At 45.5% G+C, this 18,292-nt stretch overlaps 1 protein-coding gene across 1 annotated transcript; it reads right to left on the bottom strand.

Annotated features, from left to right (window-relative positions):
• Positions 1–2,482: 2,482 nt before the first annotated feature.
• Positions 2,483–3,886, bottom strand: LOC116678737 (zinc finger BED domain-containing protein 5-like). Its single transcript, XM_032508482.1, has one exon. The coding sequence runs from the start codon at positions 3,884–3,886 to the stop codon at positions 2,483–2,485; it is 1,404 nt and encodes a 467-aa protein (XP_032364373.1).
• Positions 3,887–18,292: the final 14,406 nt, after the last annotated feature.

The raw sequence follows: 18,292 nt of genomic DNA, 5'->3' as shown, positions 1-18,292 counted from the left end.
CAGAGGGAGAGAGAGTGAGGTGGCCAGCGGGAGAGAGACCGTGGTGGACAGAGGGAGAGAGAGCGAGGTGGACAGAGGGAGAGAGAGCGTAGTGGACAGAGGGAGAGAGAGCGTGGTGGACAGCGGGAGAGAGCGTGGTGGACAGCGGGAGAGAGAGCGAGGTGGACAGAGGGAGAGAGAGCGTGGTGGACAGCGGGAGAGAGAGCGTGGTGGACAGCGGGAGAGAGAGAGTGGTGGACAGCGGGAGAGAGAGCGTGGTGGACAGAGGGAGAGAGAGCGAGGTGGACAGAGGGAGAGAGAGCGTGGTGGACAGCGGGAGAGAGAGCGTGGTGGACAGCGGGAGAGAGAGAGTGGTGGACAGCAGAAGAGAGAGAGCGTGGTGGACAGAGGGAGAGAGAGCGTGGTGGACAGCGGAGAGAGAGCGTGGTGGACAGCGGGAGAGAGAGAGTGGTGGACAGCGGAAGAGAGAGAGTGTGGTGGACAGCGGGAGAGAGAGTGGTGGACAGCGGGAGAGAGAGCGTGGTGGACAGAGGGAGAGAGAGCGAGGTGGACAGAGGGAGAGAGAGCGTGGTGGACAGCGGGAGAGAGAGCGTGGTGGACAGCGGGAGAGAGAGAGTGGTGGACAGCGGAAGAGAGAGAGCGTGGTGGACAGCGGGAGAGAGAGCGTGGTGGACAGCGGGAGAGAGAGCGTGGTGGACAGCGGGAGAGAGAGCGTGGTGGACAGCGGGAGAGAGAGCGTGGTGGACAGAGGGAGAGAGAGAGCGTGGTGGACAGCGGAGAGAGAGAGAGCGTGGTGGACAGCGGGAGAGAGAGCGTGGTGGACAGCGGAAGAGAGAGAGCGTGGTGGACAGCGGGAGATAGAGCGTGGTGGACAGAGGGAGGGAGAGAGAGAGCGTGGTGGACAGAGGGAGAGAGCGTGGTGGACAGCGGGAGAGAGAGCGTGGTGGACAGCGGGAGAGAGAGAGTGGTGGACAGCGGAAGAGAGAGAGCGTGGTGGACAGCGGGAGAGAGAGCGTGGTGGACAGAGGGAGAGAGAGAGCGTGGTGGACAGCGGGAGAGAGAGAGCGTGGTGGACAGCGGGAGAGAGAGCGTGGTGGACAGCGGAAGAGAGAGAGCGTGGTGGACAGCGGGAGATAGAGCGTGGTGGACAGAGGGAGGGAGAGAGAGAGCGTGGTGGACAGCGGGAGAGAGAGCGTGGTGGACAGCGGGAGAGAGCGTGGTGGACAGCGGGAGAGAGAGAGCGTGGTGGACAGCGGGCTGGACTCTGAACTCCAGGCCTGAGTGTCCCATCGATGAGGTCTCTCCTCCTCTGGAGTTGGAGGATCGGGTCTGGGTTGTGTGAGACGTCTTCTACGGGACAGCCTCGCTGTGTTGTGTGTGTGTGAAACTGCGTCTGCATCTAGAGACACCAGACCGGATCAGGACAGCACGTTGACATCTTGGACAGAGACACCAGCAGCCCACAGCAGTTATCAGGACCTGGTTTTTATTAAACTACTTAACTGGGATCGTAGAGTGGAATCGTTATTTTTAACAGAAGTAGAACAAGAATGGTTTATAAAGCTTTTTCTATTTCACAGTAAAATGTCAAATAAATGAAATAAAATCCTCAACTCCTAAAAGGCATTCCTAGAGTAGAAATCCAGTTTATCAAATATATCTTCACCACCAGAATACAGCTCCTACATCAACACTGGACATCTTCATTTAACATCACATTTTACACATAGAAGTAAACATCGCATTCAATAACAGTTACCTGCATATTTATATATTCATATCCAGAATTCATAACTTTCAGCCCTGCAGCGATGTGAAGGTGACGCCAGCAGACGGCGCTGGTCCCATTCATGCAGGAATTTAACAGAACCTGTTTCCAACCCGGTACATGTGGACCACTACACTGAAGGGACTACTGCTGCAGCAACACTTAAACATGGAGTTTATGTTGTTATTACACGACATGTTGGCTTAGTACAGTGCTTCTCAATTATTTTCTGTTACGCCCCCCCTAGCAAGAAGAAAACTATTCGCGCCCCCCACTCCCCACCGTGACTATCCATCTCTGCATAACATTTTATCCTTATTAACATTAAAGAAAAGAAAAAAAGAAAGACATATGGTCAAACTTACAAAGAATAACTTTATTAAATCGTGTTTTAAGTCTGCAACAGAAAAGATTTTAAGTGCGTTAATGCCTGAAATTAAAAATAAATAAATCCTTGTTTAAACTGTAAACATGTTTGACCAACTAATTGCACCATTATAAAATTAAATCAAATTAATAAATAATATTTAATAATTATAATAACTAATAAACTACAAAAACTACAAAAATAATAACTAATTTATATTCAGTTCAGCACCATTAACTCAGGAGCACAATATATAAAACACTTGAACCTACAAAACAAAAATGAATTAAACAATTTGTGCTCATTTTTTCTTTCTTTTTTTGATCAAAATGAGGAGGAAGTCAGGTTTAATGGCTACAATGAGCATGTTTTGCAGTGCACAGCTTTTCGAAGCGAGGTTCGAAGCATGATAGTGCAACTCTCAGCTCCTGCTCAATGTTTAGCTGGGACCTGTACTTGGTCTTCAGTGCAGCAACAGAAGAGAAGCCAATCTCACAAAGGTAAGATGTTGCAAAAGGAAGCAGAATGCTTCTAGCTTTCTCCCCTAAGAGTGGATACTGCCTCTCTACACTCAGCCAGAATGCACTGAGTGTCTGTGATGTGAACCTCAGTCTCAATGTGGAGTCAGACGTCATTTCAATGAACTGCTCCTCTTCTGCAGAGCTGAAACCAGTTGGAGCTGGTGCACTGAAAGGGTCTCTCACCCAGTCAGACTGGGAACTGTTTTCAGGGAAGTACTTTTCAAAGAATCCCATCAGTGAAAAAATATGGTGCTTAATGTGTGGAATCACTGAGATAGCATCATAGTCATTAGTGTCCACAAATTCATGCAGGTTCTCAAATGAATCGGTGTTTCCTTCGTCAAGTTGCCTGCCCCACATTGCAAGCTTTCGGGTGAAAGAGCCAATCTTGTCTGTGACCTGAGGGAGGTGTTTATCTTTCCCTTGAAGCTGTAGATTCAGTTCATTTAGCTTTCCAAATATGTCACTCAGGTAGGCCAGTTTTCCCAGGAAGTTGTCATCACAAAATTTTTCTGCCACTTCATACTTGTGCTCCTGCTCCAAAAACACTCTTATTTGCTCTCTGAGCTCAAAAACTCGGGACAAGACTTTTCCTCGTGACAACCACCTTGCTTCACTGTGATAGAGCACACCTTGATGTTCAGCTCCCATCTCCTCACAGATGGCAGAGAAGACTCTTGTTTTTAGTGGTCTGGTCTTTATAAAATTGACTACACCTATGATTTCAGTCATAACCTCACTTAATTCAGGGGAAAGTTGCCTGGATGCAAGTGCTTCTCTGTGTATAATACAGTGTGTCCACTCAGCATGAGGTGAGGCTGTCTTGATGAGTGCCCTAAGTCCTTTTCTCTTCCCTGCCATGGTTTGTGCACCATCACTGCAAACACCAATGCAGTTCTCCCACTTTAGCCCATTCTCAGTCAAAAAGGAGTCCAGAATTTTGAATAGCTCTTCAGCTGTGGCTCTGTCTCTGACATATTTACAAAAAAGAAGATCCTCACACAGGGAGTTTGACAAGTCAAAACGTACATAAGCAATAAACAGACAGTCTTTGTTGCTGTCAGTTGCTTCATCAAATTGTAAGGCAAAACGTTTGTCTTTGAGTTTATCTACCAGCTGTTCTTGAAGATCGTTAGCAATGTCATCTATACGTCTGGCGACAGTGTCATTGGACAGAGGGGTAGTTTTTAGTTTTGCTGCACTGGCGTCGTCCAGCATGACAGAGACCATGTCTAATGCTGCAGGCAGTATCAGCTCCTCTGCTATGGTGTGGGGCTTTTTGCACCGCGCAATTTGGTACGCCACCTTATATGATGCTAACAGCGCTCGGTGGTTTACTGAAGTAGCCTTCACAAAGCGGGATGACTGTTGGCAATATTCAGCACGTTTTTGCTGAAAAAACTCTAGCGGCTTATCGGCGTGATTGGGGTGTAACGTATTCAAGTGACGCGCTAATTTATTTGGCTTCATGCTGTCCGCTGCGAGCATTTTTAGACACAGCACACACACAGCACACACACAGCACACACCACACACACACACAGCACACACACAGCACACACACAGCACACACCACACACACACACAGACACACAGACACACAGACACACAGCACACACCACACACACACACAGCACACACACCGGTCTTTCCTCTTCTCCAACTGTAGTCACAGTGAAGCCGAGCGCTAAATACGCTTCGTCATATTTCCTCGTCTTTGCTTTCGGGGGACTTTCTTTTGTCTCATCATCTTTGTCTCTCTCCGCTTTTCTTGTCATCCCTGTTAAAAACTTTTTCATGTTGGGGGTTGTTATGTTGAATAACGGAGGCTATAGACATAACGCAGTTCGAGCTTTCTGTTGACTCAACACTGGTAACCAAGGCTTGTAAGTCGTAAAATGTTGCACTGTCGCAAACGTGACAGAAGTAACAATGAGAGCGCCACTGCCGCCTACTGTAGTGGATGCTCAATTACACTTTATTCTAGTACGGCCCAAAAAAAAAAGCCTGTTCACCAGGGTCACACGCGCCCCCCCCAGGTATCGCACCGCGCCCCCACTATTTGAGAAGTGCTGGGTTAGTAGATGGGAGTGTTACAGTCATGGTTGGACATTTGAAATAATATATATTTTTAAAAGAGTTCCAGTGCGGTTGTGTTTTCATTTCTCTGCGTGAAGTCAATAATCATCTCCAGCCAAAGACTAATTAGTTACTGAGTGTCAGTGCATCTGATATCTATCTTCTCTTTATCCCTGAACCAGGACATCGCTGAAAGGATTTAAGTAGTGATCCACCTGGAGCTGCTATGTTTTTGCAGGTAATGTTGGAGGCTGATCACAACCTGGTTACACTATGGAACAATAGTAATGTTGGAATGTCGGTTTTAAACGTGTGTGTGTGTGTGTGTGTGTGTGTATGTGTGTGTGTCCCAAGATGGCGTCGTTATGTCCCGCCCTACTCTGCCTCTGATTGGCTAGTGCACGTTGCCTTCGTTGGTCGGATTGGTTACGTTAAGGCATGAGGAGTGTGATTGGTTAGGGTTGCGGAAAGAATGCAATGGTAAGCCAATCAGAGCGGAGTAAGGCAGGATAGGGCGGGACATCCCGTCGCCATCTGGAGGAAACGTAAACACTCGTGGAGCACACTCCTCTTCTCATGCTGGACGGGTTGTTGTTGTTGCTATGGAGATATAAATCGTCCGTACAGAGTTTTGCTCGCTTTGGACTCACAATAGGAACACAACTGGAACGTTTCTGCTGTCCTGCGTCTGATTGTGTACCTGAACGCACCGCAGAGTCTCCGGTGGTGAGTACCGTTCCAGCTGGTCATATTTACCCGTTCAACAGCAGGGTGGACACTGAACTTCAGCAAGTCGCACTCTTCCTTTCAGCTCTAATAACATATTCATCACGTTCCCACGTCTTAGGCTAGCTACTGGAAAGTTTAGAGAGCTAAGCTACAGCTTATTCTACATTACATGAAGCTAACGTTAGCCCACAAATAAATGGAGCTAGCTAAGCTACAGCAACACGGAGCTAGCTAAGCTACAGCAACACGGAGCTAGCTAAGCTACAGCAACACGGAGCTAGCTAAGCTACATCAACACGGAGCTAGCTAAGCTACAGCAACACGGAGCTAGCTAAGCTACAACAACACGGAGCTAGCTAAGCTACAGCAACACGGAGCTAGCTAAGCTACATCAACACGGAGCTAGCTAAGCTACATCAACACGGAGCTAGCTAAGCTACAGCAACACGGAGCTAGCTAAGCTACAACAACACGGAGCTAGCTAAGCTACAGCAACACGGAGCTAGCTAAGCTACAGCAACACGGAGCTAGCTAAGCTACAGCAACACGGAGCTAGCTAAGCTACAGCAACACGGAGCTAGCTAAGCTACAGCAACAAGGAGCTAGCTGAGGTCCATCCAGGACGGGGGTTTCCTGGCATTGATCCTCTGTCTTATTCTCCAAGGAGAGAGGGACATCTACCAAAAGCCCTTTTCAACATTTAGTTTGCAGGTATTTTTATTTTGTTTGTCTTCTCACACTAATGTGGCTACCAGCACAGAATGATTTATTTTCTTTTCATTAACAAAGAACAGTTATAGAGCCAGTATGTAAACATTCAAAAGTCAATACCAGTAAAAAACAATAAAATAAAATAAATGAATTACAGTAAAAAAGACTAGTGTAGTGTGAATAAAGATGTATCACCGGTACATAGGGCAGAGTTACCTCCTGTATACAACTCCTGATGGTTTATCTGAACATTTATTTTTGGTAATGTCAATTCCCCCGAGGAATATACGTAACTACTAGATATATACTATAACTACTGACCCTCTAAGAAGGAATATACCACTACACTACTGCCCCTCTAAGAAGGAATGTACCACTACATTACTGACCCTCTAAGAAGGAATGTACCACTACATTACTGACCCTCTAAGAAGGAATATACCACTACTGACCCTCTAAGAAGGAATATACCACTACATTACTGACCCTCTAAGAAGGAATATACCACTACATTACTGACCCTCTAAGAAGGAATATACCACTACTGACCCTCTAAGAATGAACATACCACTACATTACTGACCCTCTAAGAAGGAATATACCACTACTGACCCTCTAAGAAGGAATATACCACTACATTACTGACCCTCTAAGAAGGAATATACCACTACATTACTGACCCTCTAAGAAGGAATATACCACTACATTACTGACCCTCTAAGAAGGAATGTACCACTACATTACTGACCCTCTAAGAAGGAATATACCACTACTGACCCTCTAAGAAGGAATATACCACTACATTACTGACCCTCTAAGAAGGAATATACCACTACATTACTGACCCTCTAAGAAGGAATATACCACTACTGACCCTCTAAGAAGGAATATACCACTACATTACTGACCCTCTAAGAAGGAATATACCACTACATTACTGACCCTCTAAGAAGGAATATACCACTACATTACTGACCCTCTAAGTTGCAGTGCATATCTATATCATATTATATGTACTACTGCATATTCTCTGGGCGTGACTAATAACTGGAGTGTGGAGAGGATCTCGTCATACTTTAGTAACGGCCCGTCCTCGGTGTCCGGTAGCGCTGCTCCACAGACGTCTCCGACTCTTGTTTGAATGTCCTCCACTTCTTCAGGAACGGCGTGCAGACGGAGGTCATGGCGTCGGCTGTAGCGGTCGACCTCGTTGATTTCCAGTTCCACGTCAGTAACGTTTTTCTGAAGCTGCTCGCAGGTTTCTTTAAGACCCCGTTCTGTCGTCCCAGGTCCAGAACGTCTTTACGGCAGAAGTCCAGAGACCTTTTAAGACCGTCCATTTGAGCTGTGTTGTAGTGGACATCGGTTGGTCTGCTCTTTCTCTTTTATTCTTCTCAATGACAGCTGTAATAATTGTGTTCTGCAGCTCAGAGAGCGACGGTTCTGTCGGTTTGGCGGGGACGTGTTTTCTCCGTGACCTCTTGTCTTCTCAGGGTGGTGTTTCACAGGTGTAGCAGGAGAGGAACTGCAGTCTTCACCATGTCCCGCTTCACAAGCATACGAGTGAATTTCGCTTATGTTCCGTTTGTCTTTATTAATTACAACCTCCATATCTTCCAGTCGCAGGAGTTCATCTTTCTCCAAGTTGTCCATCGCTAGCATGTGCTAACGTTAGCTTTAGCTCACAGCTAGAAACCGATAGCTCCACCTGTCGTAGTTTCAGATCGCTGCTTCTTCAAATACAAATATGAACTTCTTTAGGCAACGTAATGTAGTTACATTAATAATGTGTGCAGTAATTCCCACATTATTATTCGCTACGACGACTTCTCATGTCGCCATCCTGAGTCGACCTCCTAATATAATATTACACAGAGATACCTGACACTCTGAAGTCCTATGGACTGGTCCCCTCATCAGTCCTCGCATTCTCTCCATTCAAACAGAAGATCTGAATCTAGTAAAACATGGTCAGCTAGAAGTCACTCACACCTCCCATTAGTTCTTCTAACCCTTGTATCATTATCTCTGCATGTTTCCCCCTTGGGTCTACCAAAGGAGTCCTCAGCAGACGGCAAGCTGGCCACCGTAGCAGTAAAGGAGGAGGAGGAGGAGGAGCATCCTGCAGCAGCAGTAAAGCAGGAGGAGGAGGAGGAGGAGCAGCCTGCAACAGTGAAGGAGGAAGAGGAGGAGGAAGAGGAAGAGCAGCCTGCAGCAGCAGTGAAGGAGGAGGAGGAGGAGGAGGAGGAGGAGGAGGAAGAGGAAGAGCAGCCTGCAGCAGCAGTGAAGGAGGAGGAGGAAGAGGAGCAGCCTGCAGCAGCAGTGAAGATGGAGAAGGAGGAGTATGTGGTGGAGGAGGTTTTGGAGCGCAGAGTGGTGAAGGGAAGAGTAGAGTTCCTGCTGAAATGGAAGGGGTTCTCAGAGTAAGTATGAGTCTATAATATTAATACTTGGTGTTCTTGGTCCGGATATTTATAATATATTTACATATTGCAAATAAATGTCAGCATTGTATCACACCCTCAAAGTTGAAGGTTTGGTAATTTGACTCTAAGTTGCATACCCACAAATAACCTTAGAAATAGAAAGAAGGACTAATAGGAATGATGAATTAGAGTGAGAATGGATTGTCTAAAAACAAAGTGTGAGGAGATGTTCTTCTGTCTGCACTCACCTTTCCAGTGAGGAGAACACATGGGAGCCGCAAGACCACCTGGACCTGGACCTGATCACCGAGTACATGCAGAAACACAAGGAGGAGGAGGAGGAGGAGGAGGAGAAGAAGGAGGAGGAAGAGGAGGAGAGGAAAGGTGTCAGGGAGGCCTCGGGAGACTCAGAGGAGCGAGGGAGCAAGAGGAAGAAGGAGGAGGTGAGTGAAGGAAAGAGGTTACTCCAGACTGAAGACTCCCAGAAATCTAATCTCAATATTAATGAATGCACAAAGAGGGTTTCACAAATGTCTTTTAAGATTTATATATTATACCGTAATTCCTCAAAGAAGAACCGGTAGTCATTAAACTCCGCCCTCTGATATCATAATATAACTGAGAGTAGTAGCGGATTTGCAGGTTTCTGGGAGTTTTTTTCCAGAAATGAGGAGCACAGAAACTGAATGCTCCCCCCGTTTATTCCTGATTCTGGGGACAGAAAGCAGACCTGTCCCAGATGACCTGAGAGGTCTGGGGGGTCATAGTGTAGTAGCAGATCAGAAATGTATTTTGACCCTAAACCGTTTATTGATTTTATAAACTAGCAAAAGTACTTTCAACTCAATTCTTTGAGGCACAGGAAGCCAGTGTAAAGACTTTAGAACTGGAGTGATGTGATCCAGTCTCTTGGTCTTAGTGAGGACTGGAGGGATGTGATCTAGTCTCTTGGTCTTAGTGAGGACTGGAGGGATGTGAGCCAGTCTCTTGGTCTTAGTGAGGACTCGAGCAGCAGCGTTCTGAATCAGCTGCAGCTGTCTGATTGATTTTTTAGGGAGACCTGTAAAGACCCCGTTACAGTAGTCAAGTCTACTGAATATGAAAGCATGGACAAGTTTTTCCAAGTCCTGTTTACACATAAGTCCTTTAACCCTTGATATATTCTTAAGGTGATAGTAGGCTGACTTTGTAATTGTCTTAATGTGGCTGTTAAAGTTCAGGTCAGAGTCCATGACTACACCAAGATTTCTGGCTTTGTCTGTTGTTTTTAACATTGTTGTTTGAAGCTGAGCGCAGACTTTTAATCGTTCCTCTCTTGCTCCAAAAACAACCACCTCAGTTTTTCCTTCATTTAATTTCAGAAAGTTCTGGCACATCCAGTCGTTAATTTGTTCGATGCACTTAGTCAGTTTTTGTATTGGACTATAGTCCCCTGGCGATAAGGTTATGTAAATTTGTGTGTCGTCCGCATAACTATGGTAATTTATTTTGTCGTTCTCCATAATCTGAGCCAGTGGAAGCATGTAGATGTTAAACAGAAGAGGCCCCAGAATGGAGCCTTGGGGAACTCCGCACGCCATGTTTATACGCTCAGATGTATATTTACCTACTGACACAAAGTAATCCCTATTCTGTAAGTAGGATTTAAACCAGTTTAGTACGGAGCCAGAAAGGCCAACCCAGTTTTCCAATCGGTCTATTAATATGTTGTTGTCCACCGTGTCAAATGCAGCACTGAGATCAAGTAATACTTGATCTTACTTGAACTTGATCTCACATACTTGAAGCTTCTCTCAGCTGCAAGGAGCGGCAAATCTGTCGGCGTCGCGTTTTGAGCATGTTGAGCGTCAATCTGAAAGTTGAAATTTTTCAACTTTATGGTAATGAGCTATGACGCGGTTCAGCGGCTAACGCCAGCCGCCAATCGGAATATAGACGTCCTTCGCGCTGGCTGATCCCGGAGAAACATATGATGTAAACTTTCGTTCTTACCAAAACATTAATTCTGAGGACAAGCTAACAATCGACGTTGCTGTTTTTCCTTTCGTTTATAATATAACGTTGTTTGTACATAGGGACAAGTTAACGTTACCTGCCGGTCACATCCGCTCACAGTGAAGTCCTGCACGGGTCACTAGGTTAGTCTGGGTCACTAGGTTAGTCCGGGTCACTAGGTTAGTCCGGCGGCTGCTCGTTCTGCTTGCACGCCGCTATGGCTCAGGGGCTAACGAGCGAGCTAACTGCTAACAGACTCCGTTGCGACCAATTTACAATACAACTTCTGTCATTATACACTCACCGGCCACTTTATTAGGTACACCTGTCCAACTGCTCGTTAACACTTAATTTCTAAGCAGCCAATCACATGGCGGCAACTCAGTGCATTTAGCATGTAGACATGGTCAAGAGAATCTCCTGCAGTTCAAACCGAGCATCAGTATGGGGAAGAAAGGTGATTTGAGTGACTTTGAACGTGGCATGATTGTTGGTGCCAGAAGGGCTGGTCTGAGTATTTCAGAAACTGCTAATCTACTGGGATTTTCACGCACAACCATCTCTAGGGTTTACAGAGAATGGTCCGAAAAAGAAAAAACATCCAGTGAGCGGCAGTTCTGTGGGCGGAAATGCCTTGTTGATGCCAGAGGTCAGAGGAGAATGGCCAGACTGGTTCGAGCTGATAGAAGGGCAACAGTGACTCAAATAACCACCCGTTACAACCAAGGTGGGCAGAAGAGCATCTCTGAACGCACAGTACGTCGAACTTTGAGGCAGATGGGCTACAGCAGCAGAAGACCACATCGGGTGCCACTCCTTTCAGCTAAGAACAGCAAACTGAGACTACAATTTGCACAAGCTCATCGAAATTGGACAATAGAAGATTGGAAAAACGTTGCCTGGTCTGATGAGTCTCGATTTCTGCTGCGACAGTCGGATGGTAGGGTCAGAATTTGGCGTCTACAACATGAAAGCATGGATCCATCCTGCCTTGTATCAACGGTTCAGGCTGGTGGTGGTGGTGTCATGGTGTGGGGAATATTTTCTTGGCACTCTTTGGGCCCCTTGGTACCAATTGAGCATCGTTGCAATGCCACAGCCTACCTGAGTATTGTTGCTGACCATGTCCATCCCTTTATGACCATAATGTACCCAACTTCTGATGGCTACTTTCAGCAGGATAATGCGCCATGTCATAAAGCTGGAATCATCACAGACTGGTTTCTTGAACATGACAATGAGTTCGCTGTACTCAAATGGCCTCCACAGTCACCAGATCTCAATCCAATAGAGCATCTTTGGGATGTGGTGGAACAGGAGATTCGCATCATGGATGTGCAGCCGACAAATCTGCGGCAACTGTGTGATGCCATCATGTCAATATGGACCAAATTCCCTGAGGAATGCTTCCAGCACCTTGTTGAATCTATGCCACGAAGAATTGAGGCAGTTCTGAAGGCAAAAGGGGGTCCAACCCGTTACTAGCATGGGGTACCTAATAAAGTGGCCGGTGAGTGTATATGTAATGTATAAAGGTTTCTAGTGTCAGTGTATTGGCCGTGGCTGCGTGTGCTTCTCCCGGCCGAACAGAGAACGCCGTCTGACGTCAGAGCGGCCAAAGCGTCACAAAGCTTCCCCGTACTTTTTAAAAGCGTCCTTGGCGGGGCGGCCAGAGCTTTTTGCAGCTCAAGCGGTGGCGGTGTGTACGTACGGTAAAACTGAAATTTAGCCACTATCTGTGTTAAGGTGGATGTCATCAAAGACTTTGACAAGAGCCGTCTCAGTGGTGGTTTTTGTCGGAAATCTGTCTGAAAGGTATCAAAACTGTTGTTTAGTGACAAGAAATAGTTTAGTTGTTTAAAAAAAAAAATTGCTTTTTCAATGATTTTACTAAAACCGGAAGGGTAATATCGGCCTATAGTTGCTCATTAGAGATGGTCTAGATTGTTCTTTTTTAAGAGAGCCTTGATTACTGCAGTTTCAGGGCCTGTGAAAAGATACCTGAAAGAAGAGAAAAGTTCACAATCTGTAGAAGATCGGAAGCCAAACCATTCAAGACATTTTTTGAAAACACCCGTTGGAAGAATATCAAGGCAACAGGAGGAGGTTTTCAGATGTTGTATAATGTCCTCCGGGTTTTTATTGTTGATCGTATGAAATTCTGTCATATTGGAACTAGTTTTGCTTGAACACTGTGACAACACAAATCCTGGACTTGACATGGAGGCACTGACTGTTTGTCTAATCTTCTGAATTTTGTCTGTGAAGAAGGATGCAAAGTCATTGCAGGCCTTGGTAGATAAAAGTTCAGAGGCTACTGGTACTGGAGGGTTTGTTAACCTATCAACAGTAGCAAACAAAGCACGTGAATTATTATTGTTTCTAGAGATAATATCAGAGAAGAAGGACCTGCTTGCATTCCTCAGTTCCAAATTATAAATGCGAAGTCTCTCTTTATAGGTGTTATAATGCAGGGGTTCCCAAAACTTTCAGCCCGCGACCCCCAAAGTAACGGTGCAAGTGACTCGCGACCCCCCCCCCCCCCCACACACTATAAACATTGCGCGCAATCGCGCACGCACTACAGGCGTATCCAAACATGAGCATATTGACAACACAAAAAATAACCACAGCCATGACATTATTCTACAGTAATTTACTCATTACTTTAATTTGAACTTAATTCACCTAATGTGGTGGATGTGCAGTATGTTAGGAGCACAGCAAGTTAAAAAGCTCTATATTTTAATTTAAAATAGTTTTTATATACATTACACACTTTAGGCCCAAAAAAATAAAAATCCCTTTTACCTATTTCGGCCATACAGTATTCGGTATTCGTGGTGTTGGTTTTAATCTTTCGCACGGTTGAAGATGCAAATTGGTTGCTTAGTTACTATCAGCGTCTCTGTCAGAGAAACGTCATAAGCGGTCTGGAGTAACAACTGTGGGCATCAGCGATGGGCCGAAGGTAAAGCCCGGGATGGTAACGCAGGCTACCACCATGAGTACGGCGTGGATGGACTCCGTTCTGGACCAGAAGGCAGCGCCGGGCGCTCGCTCTGTGGAAGGAGCGGTACACGGAGCTAGATGGCCGGTGGCTGCCTACGTGTTTATACAACTTTATACATCCTCGAACTGGCTGGAATCATCACATCCTCTCCAAGGAGGGCACCAGCAGTGAAATTGTCTGGAGGAAGTTCAGGCAGCAACTGGCAGAGGAGCTGAGACACGAGTTTAGAGGAGGAAAGGGAGCGGGGGGCGGTCCGAGCAGCGGGGTGGGGGGGGGGGGGGGGGGCGCGCGGTCCGAGGAGCAGTGCGCACCACAGCAGACACCAACACGGAGGCAGTGACAGGTTAGGTTAGGTTATAAATGTTCAAAGAAAATACTTTTAGGTGTTATTTGCATGTTTACATACCATATTTTTCAGATGTGAATGGAATAATTACGTTTTACTACTACGCCATGACATGAGTTATTGAAGCACCTGGGCAACTCAAGTGTATAATTAAACACGTTAAATTGTACATTTTGGTGTTATTTCGTTTTTCTAAAGATATCCTAACACAATACCTGCATTAAAATTGCAATTAGGTGTTTATCATGACAGATTATAGAGTTTAGAATCTTGCGGTTCCAGTACTTTTGGAATCCCGGCAGTTCAGTTGTAGTGTTAATGTTGGAGACGCTACTCGGAAAGAAAGAAATCAAAAACAGCTGTTCCCTTTTATTTAGTTGCTTGGTTTTTATTTTAAATTTAGCCACTAGTTTTATCTTGTGTTAAAATCATGGCTAACATGCTATTTCTAATCGTTTTTACTTTTTATTTTATTTCTGTAAATCAACTCGCGACCCCCCCTCTCTGGCTCGTGACCCCCCTGGGGTCCCGACCCCCACTTTGGGAATCACTGTTATAATGGACCAGGAGATTTGTTTTCTCCACCTTCGTTCAGCTTTCCTACACTCTCTTTTTTCTGTTCTCACCAGAAGGACATTTCTCCATGGAGATCTTTTCTTACCAGAGACACTTTGACCTTAGTGGGAGCAACGGCATCAATAACATTTGTTATTTTACAGTGAAATTATCTACAAGCTCAGTGACTGAGAGCCCAGAGAGGGCTGGTGTGGAGGAGAAAAGCTGAATAAATGTTTCACTGGTGTTTTCAGTGATATACCGTTTTCTGATTATCTTTGTTTGGACACTTTTGGGCACAGAGATAGAGCCGTTAAAGAAAACACAGGATGATCAGAGAGAGCAACGTCAGTCACCACAACCTTGGAAATGTTCAGGGGCGGCTGTGGCTCAGTGGTAGAGCGGTTGCCTTCCAATCGGAAGGTTGGTGGTTCGCCCTGCCCCTGCAGTCATTGTCGAAGTGTCCTTGGGCAAGACACTGAACCCCGAGTGAATGAGCAGATGGACCTTGTACGGCAGCCCTGGCACAGTGTATGACCCGCAATGATAGTTACAATACACAATAGTTAATACAGATTATAGACAGCAGTTCAGTGAAGTCATCAATGAAGGTTTCACATATTTAGGTGGCCTGTAGATATTTAGAAACATCGCTTGAGGGAAGATCTTAACTGAAGAGCCACATATTCAAAAGAAGAAATGTTTCCATAACATAGTTGCTTACAGTGGAATGAGTCATTAAACAAAATGGCGACTCCACCTCCTTTCTTATTCTCTATTTTTCGCTCATAAAACTGAGTTAGGGGAGCTGACTCGATGAGAACAGCAGCGCTGTTATTATGGTCTAACCAGGTTTCAGTTTAAAAACATAAAATCTAGATTGTGATTGATAATAAAATCATTGATTAAAAATGATTTTCCTGCCAAAGACCTGACGTTTAGTAAGGCTAGTGTTAGTGTGCGTCCATTTTTTGGGACAGGCTGTAGCTGACGAGGAATGGATGCTAAATTTGCTAAGTTGCAGTTAAGTGCTGATTCCCCATTCTTTTTCTATTACCTATCACAACATAAATTGAGGAAGAATTGAATCACCGGCTTGTTGGAAAGAGTCATGAGTGTCACTAGGCCTGCACCCCGGACCCGGCACATATCAGTTAATGCTTGCTGGATTTTGCACACAAGCGTCCTTATCAATCTGGGGGGAAGGAGTTTGCCGACCTCCTGGCAGAGGAGCTGCTCCAGTGTGCTTCATCTTGTCAGTGACCCCAACATGGGGATGGGGGAAAGAGAGGGAAAAGGTAAGTGGAGACAGCGATGATTTCTCAGAGGGTTCAGGTGTGGTAAGGGGGTTTGAGGGGTGCTGGATGGGTAAAAAGGGGAGTTGAGGTTTTGTGTCTCTGCTCTGTGGTCTCCCACGGTCAAATCTTTGCACAGGTGGGGGCTGTGGTGGATCACTGCCGCACTTTATGTCTTCCTCTTGTTAGGTTTGTCTGTCTCGTGTCTTTGGTAGAGGGAGCAGATAGATGTGTAGCGCTGAAAGTAGAGTGGATGGGAGGTGAACAGCTTTCCTCCTGGGTTGTAAGGGAAAGTCTATCTGCTTTACAAAGATGTCTGCGCTCCCAGAAAATGTTAAAATTGTCAATGAACTGCAGAGAATGGACGGTACATTCTGTTGAAAGCAATTGTTTAGTGCCAACAATCGGCTGAATCTCTCAGCTCCTCTTCTCACTGGCGGGATAGTTAGATAGATAGATAGGGGCCACTGATAAGCATGTCTGCTTTAGGGAGCTGACTGTGTCCAGCAGTTCCATAAAGTCCAGTTTCTGCAATTCAGACGTGTGCTTTACAACATCATGTGACCCTATATGCAGAATAATGTTCTTCACAGTTGGTGTGTGCTGCCATGATATCTGGGATTCTTTGGGTCAAGTCAGACACCATGTCTTTGGGAAGTATTTTGGTGTTTTTACTGTTTTTTAATCTTTTACAGCAGAGTCCACCCACAATCAGGGTTGAGGCCCAGTTGTTAGTTTTTTACTTTTTGAATTGCTCTCAGTCTTTCCTGCTGTGTGGCGATAAGACGCAGTCCCGGTCATCAGATCACCGGTCAGCAGAGCAGCAAATCTGTTATCAGTTGCACACCAGGTTGTTGGGGGTTGAATTTTGTTGCTTATTTTGCAGTTCTCCACAGCTATGTCCTACTAAGTACAGGGGTTGAAGAGGCGCTCTGCCTGGATGATAATGCAGGCCAGCCGGTCATAGATAGGAGGCATCTTGCTGCTAATTAGCTTTAGCTACAGTCACTGTAGGACATATTTGAGCTACTTGTAGGCCATGCTCATGTAGAAAAATGTTGAAATATGGCAATAGCCTACTATGTCTACAAAAAATGTATAGTCCAGTGATTTATAAGTATCCAAGAGCCGCTGCTCATAGTTTCTCTTAGAGGAAAAGCAAGATCATCAGCAAAATATCCAAGCAGAGGCATGAGCAGGAAGCAGGGAATCAGTCAAACAATATTCCACAGACATGCTCTAAATGGGGACATAGTTTCTAGTTTAAAATAGCACCTCACTAACTCACTCTCTGTTTTCTGTTTAGAAAAGGAGAGGAAGAGGAGTCAAACATCACGCTGTCAGCACTGTGACAAAACCTTCACAACATCAAGAAATTTAAAGATTCATCAGAGAGTTCACATTGGAGAGAAGCCGTACAGCTGTGATCAATGTGGGCAGCTTTCAGACAGAAGAGTGCCCCTAAAAAGACATCAACGCATTCACACTGGAGAGAAGCCGACTGGTGATCAATGGGGAAAACGTTTTCTGATAGTGGTACGTTTAATAAACACCAGCGCATTCACACTGGAGAGAAGCCGTACTGGTGTGAACAATGTGGGAAAACCTTTTCTCGTAGTAGTAGCCTTCAATCTCACCAGCGCATTCACACTGGAGAGAAGCCGTACAGCTGTGCTCAATGTGGGGCACTTTCACACAGCAGAGTGCCCTAAAAACACATCAACGCATTCACACTGGAGAGAAGCGTACAGCTGTGATCAATGTGGGGCAGCTTTCACACTGCAGAGTTCCCTAAAAAGACATCAACGCATTCACACTGGAGAGAAGCCGTACTGCTGTGATCAATGTGGGAAAACGTTTTCTGAAGTGGTAACCTTAAAGCTCACCAACGCATTCACACTGGAGAGAAGCCGTACTGGTGTGAACAATGTGGGAAAACGTTTTCTCGTAGTAGTAGCCTTCAATCTCACCAGCGCATTCACACTGGAGAGAAGCCGTACAGCTGTTATCAATGTGTGAAAACTTTTTCTGATAGTGGTACGTTTAATAAAACCAGCGCATTCACACTGGAGAGAGCCGTACTGGTGTGGAACAATGTGGGGAAAACCTTTTCTCGTGGTCATCACCTTAAATCCCACCAGCTCATTCACACTGCCTCGTTGTGAACATGTTTCAGAGCCAAGCTGTTTCCTCCAATTTAGACTACAAATCAACTAGGGAGGTGGGGCTGTGTTAAAAAATGCAAGATTAATTAACTGTACTGTCCTGCAGTACTTGTCCTTCTAGGCTATTTGCAGTATATTAAATCGTTTTGGACCTAATTATTTTGCAGTGAAATGCCACTTGTCTGTCGGCTCTGACAGCGCTGCTTCAGTGCTCTGTGTCATCGGACGGAGCGGCTGAACATGGAGTCACAAATAGACTATTAATTTAAAGCTTTTACTCTTAAACACAAAAGGCACGTCCACTTTAATGTAAATTTAAACA

Source organism: Etheostoma spectabile, unplaced genomic scaffold (assembly GCF_008692095.1).
Source record: "Etheostoma spectabile isolate EspeVRDwgs_2016 unplaced genomic scaffold, UIUC_Espe_1.0 scaffold00007968, whole genome shotgun sequence".
In the NCBI taxonomy this organism is placed as follows: Eukaryota; Metazoa; Chordata; class Actinopteri; order Perciformes; family Percidae; genus Etheostoma; species Etheostoma spectabile.
This window is presented reverse-complemented; position numbering and strand designations above follow the sequence as displayed.

Bases quoted from the DNA above. Each gene is read 5' to 3' on its own strand.
- LOC116678737 (XM_032508482.1), bottom strand. From the start codon at position 3,886: ATGGTCTCTGTCATGCTGGACGACGCCAGTGCAGCAAAACTAAAAACT.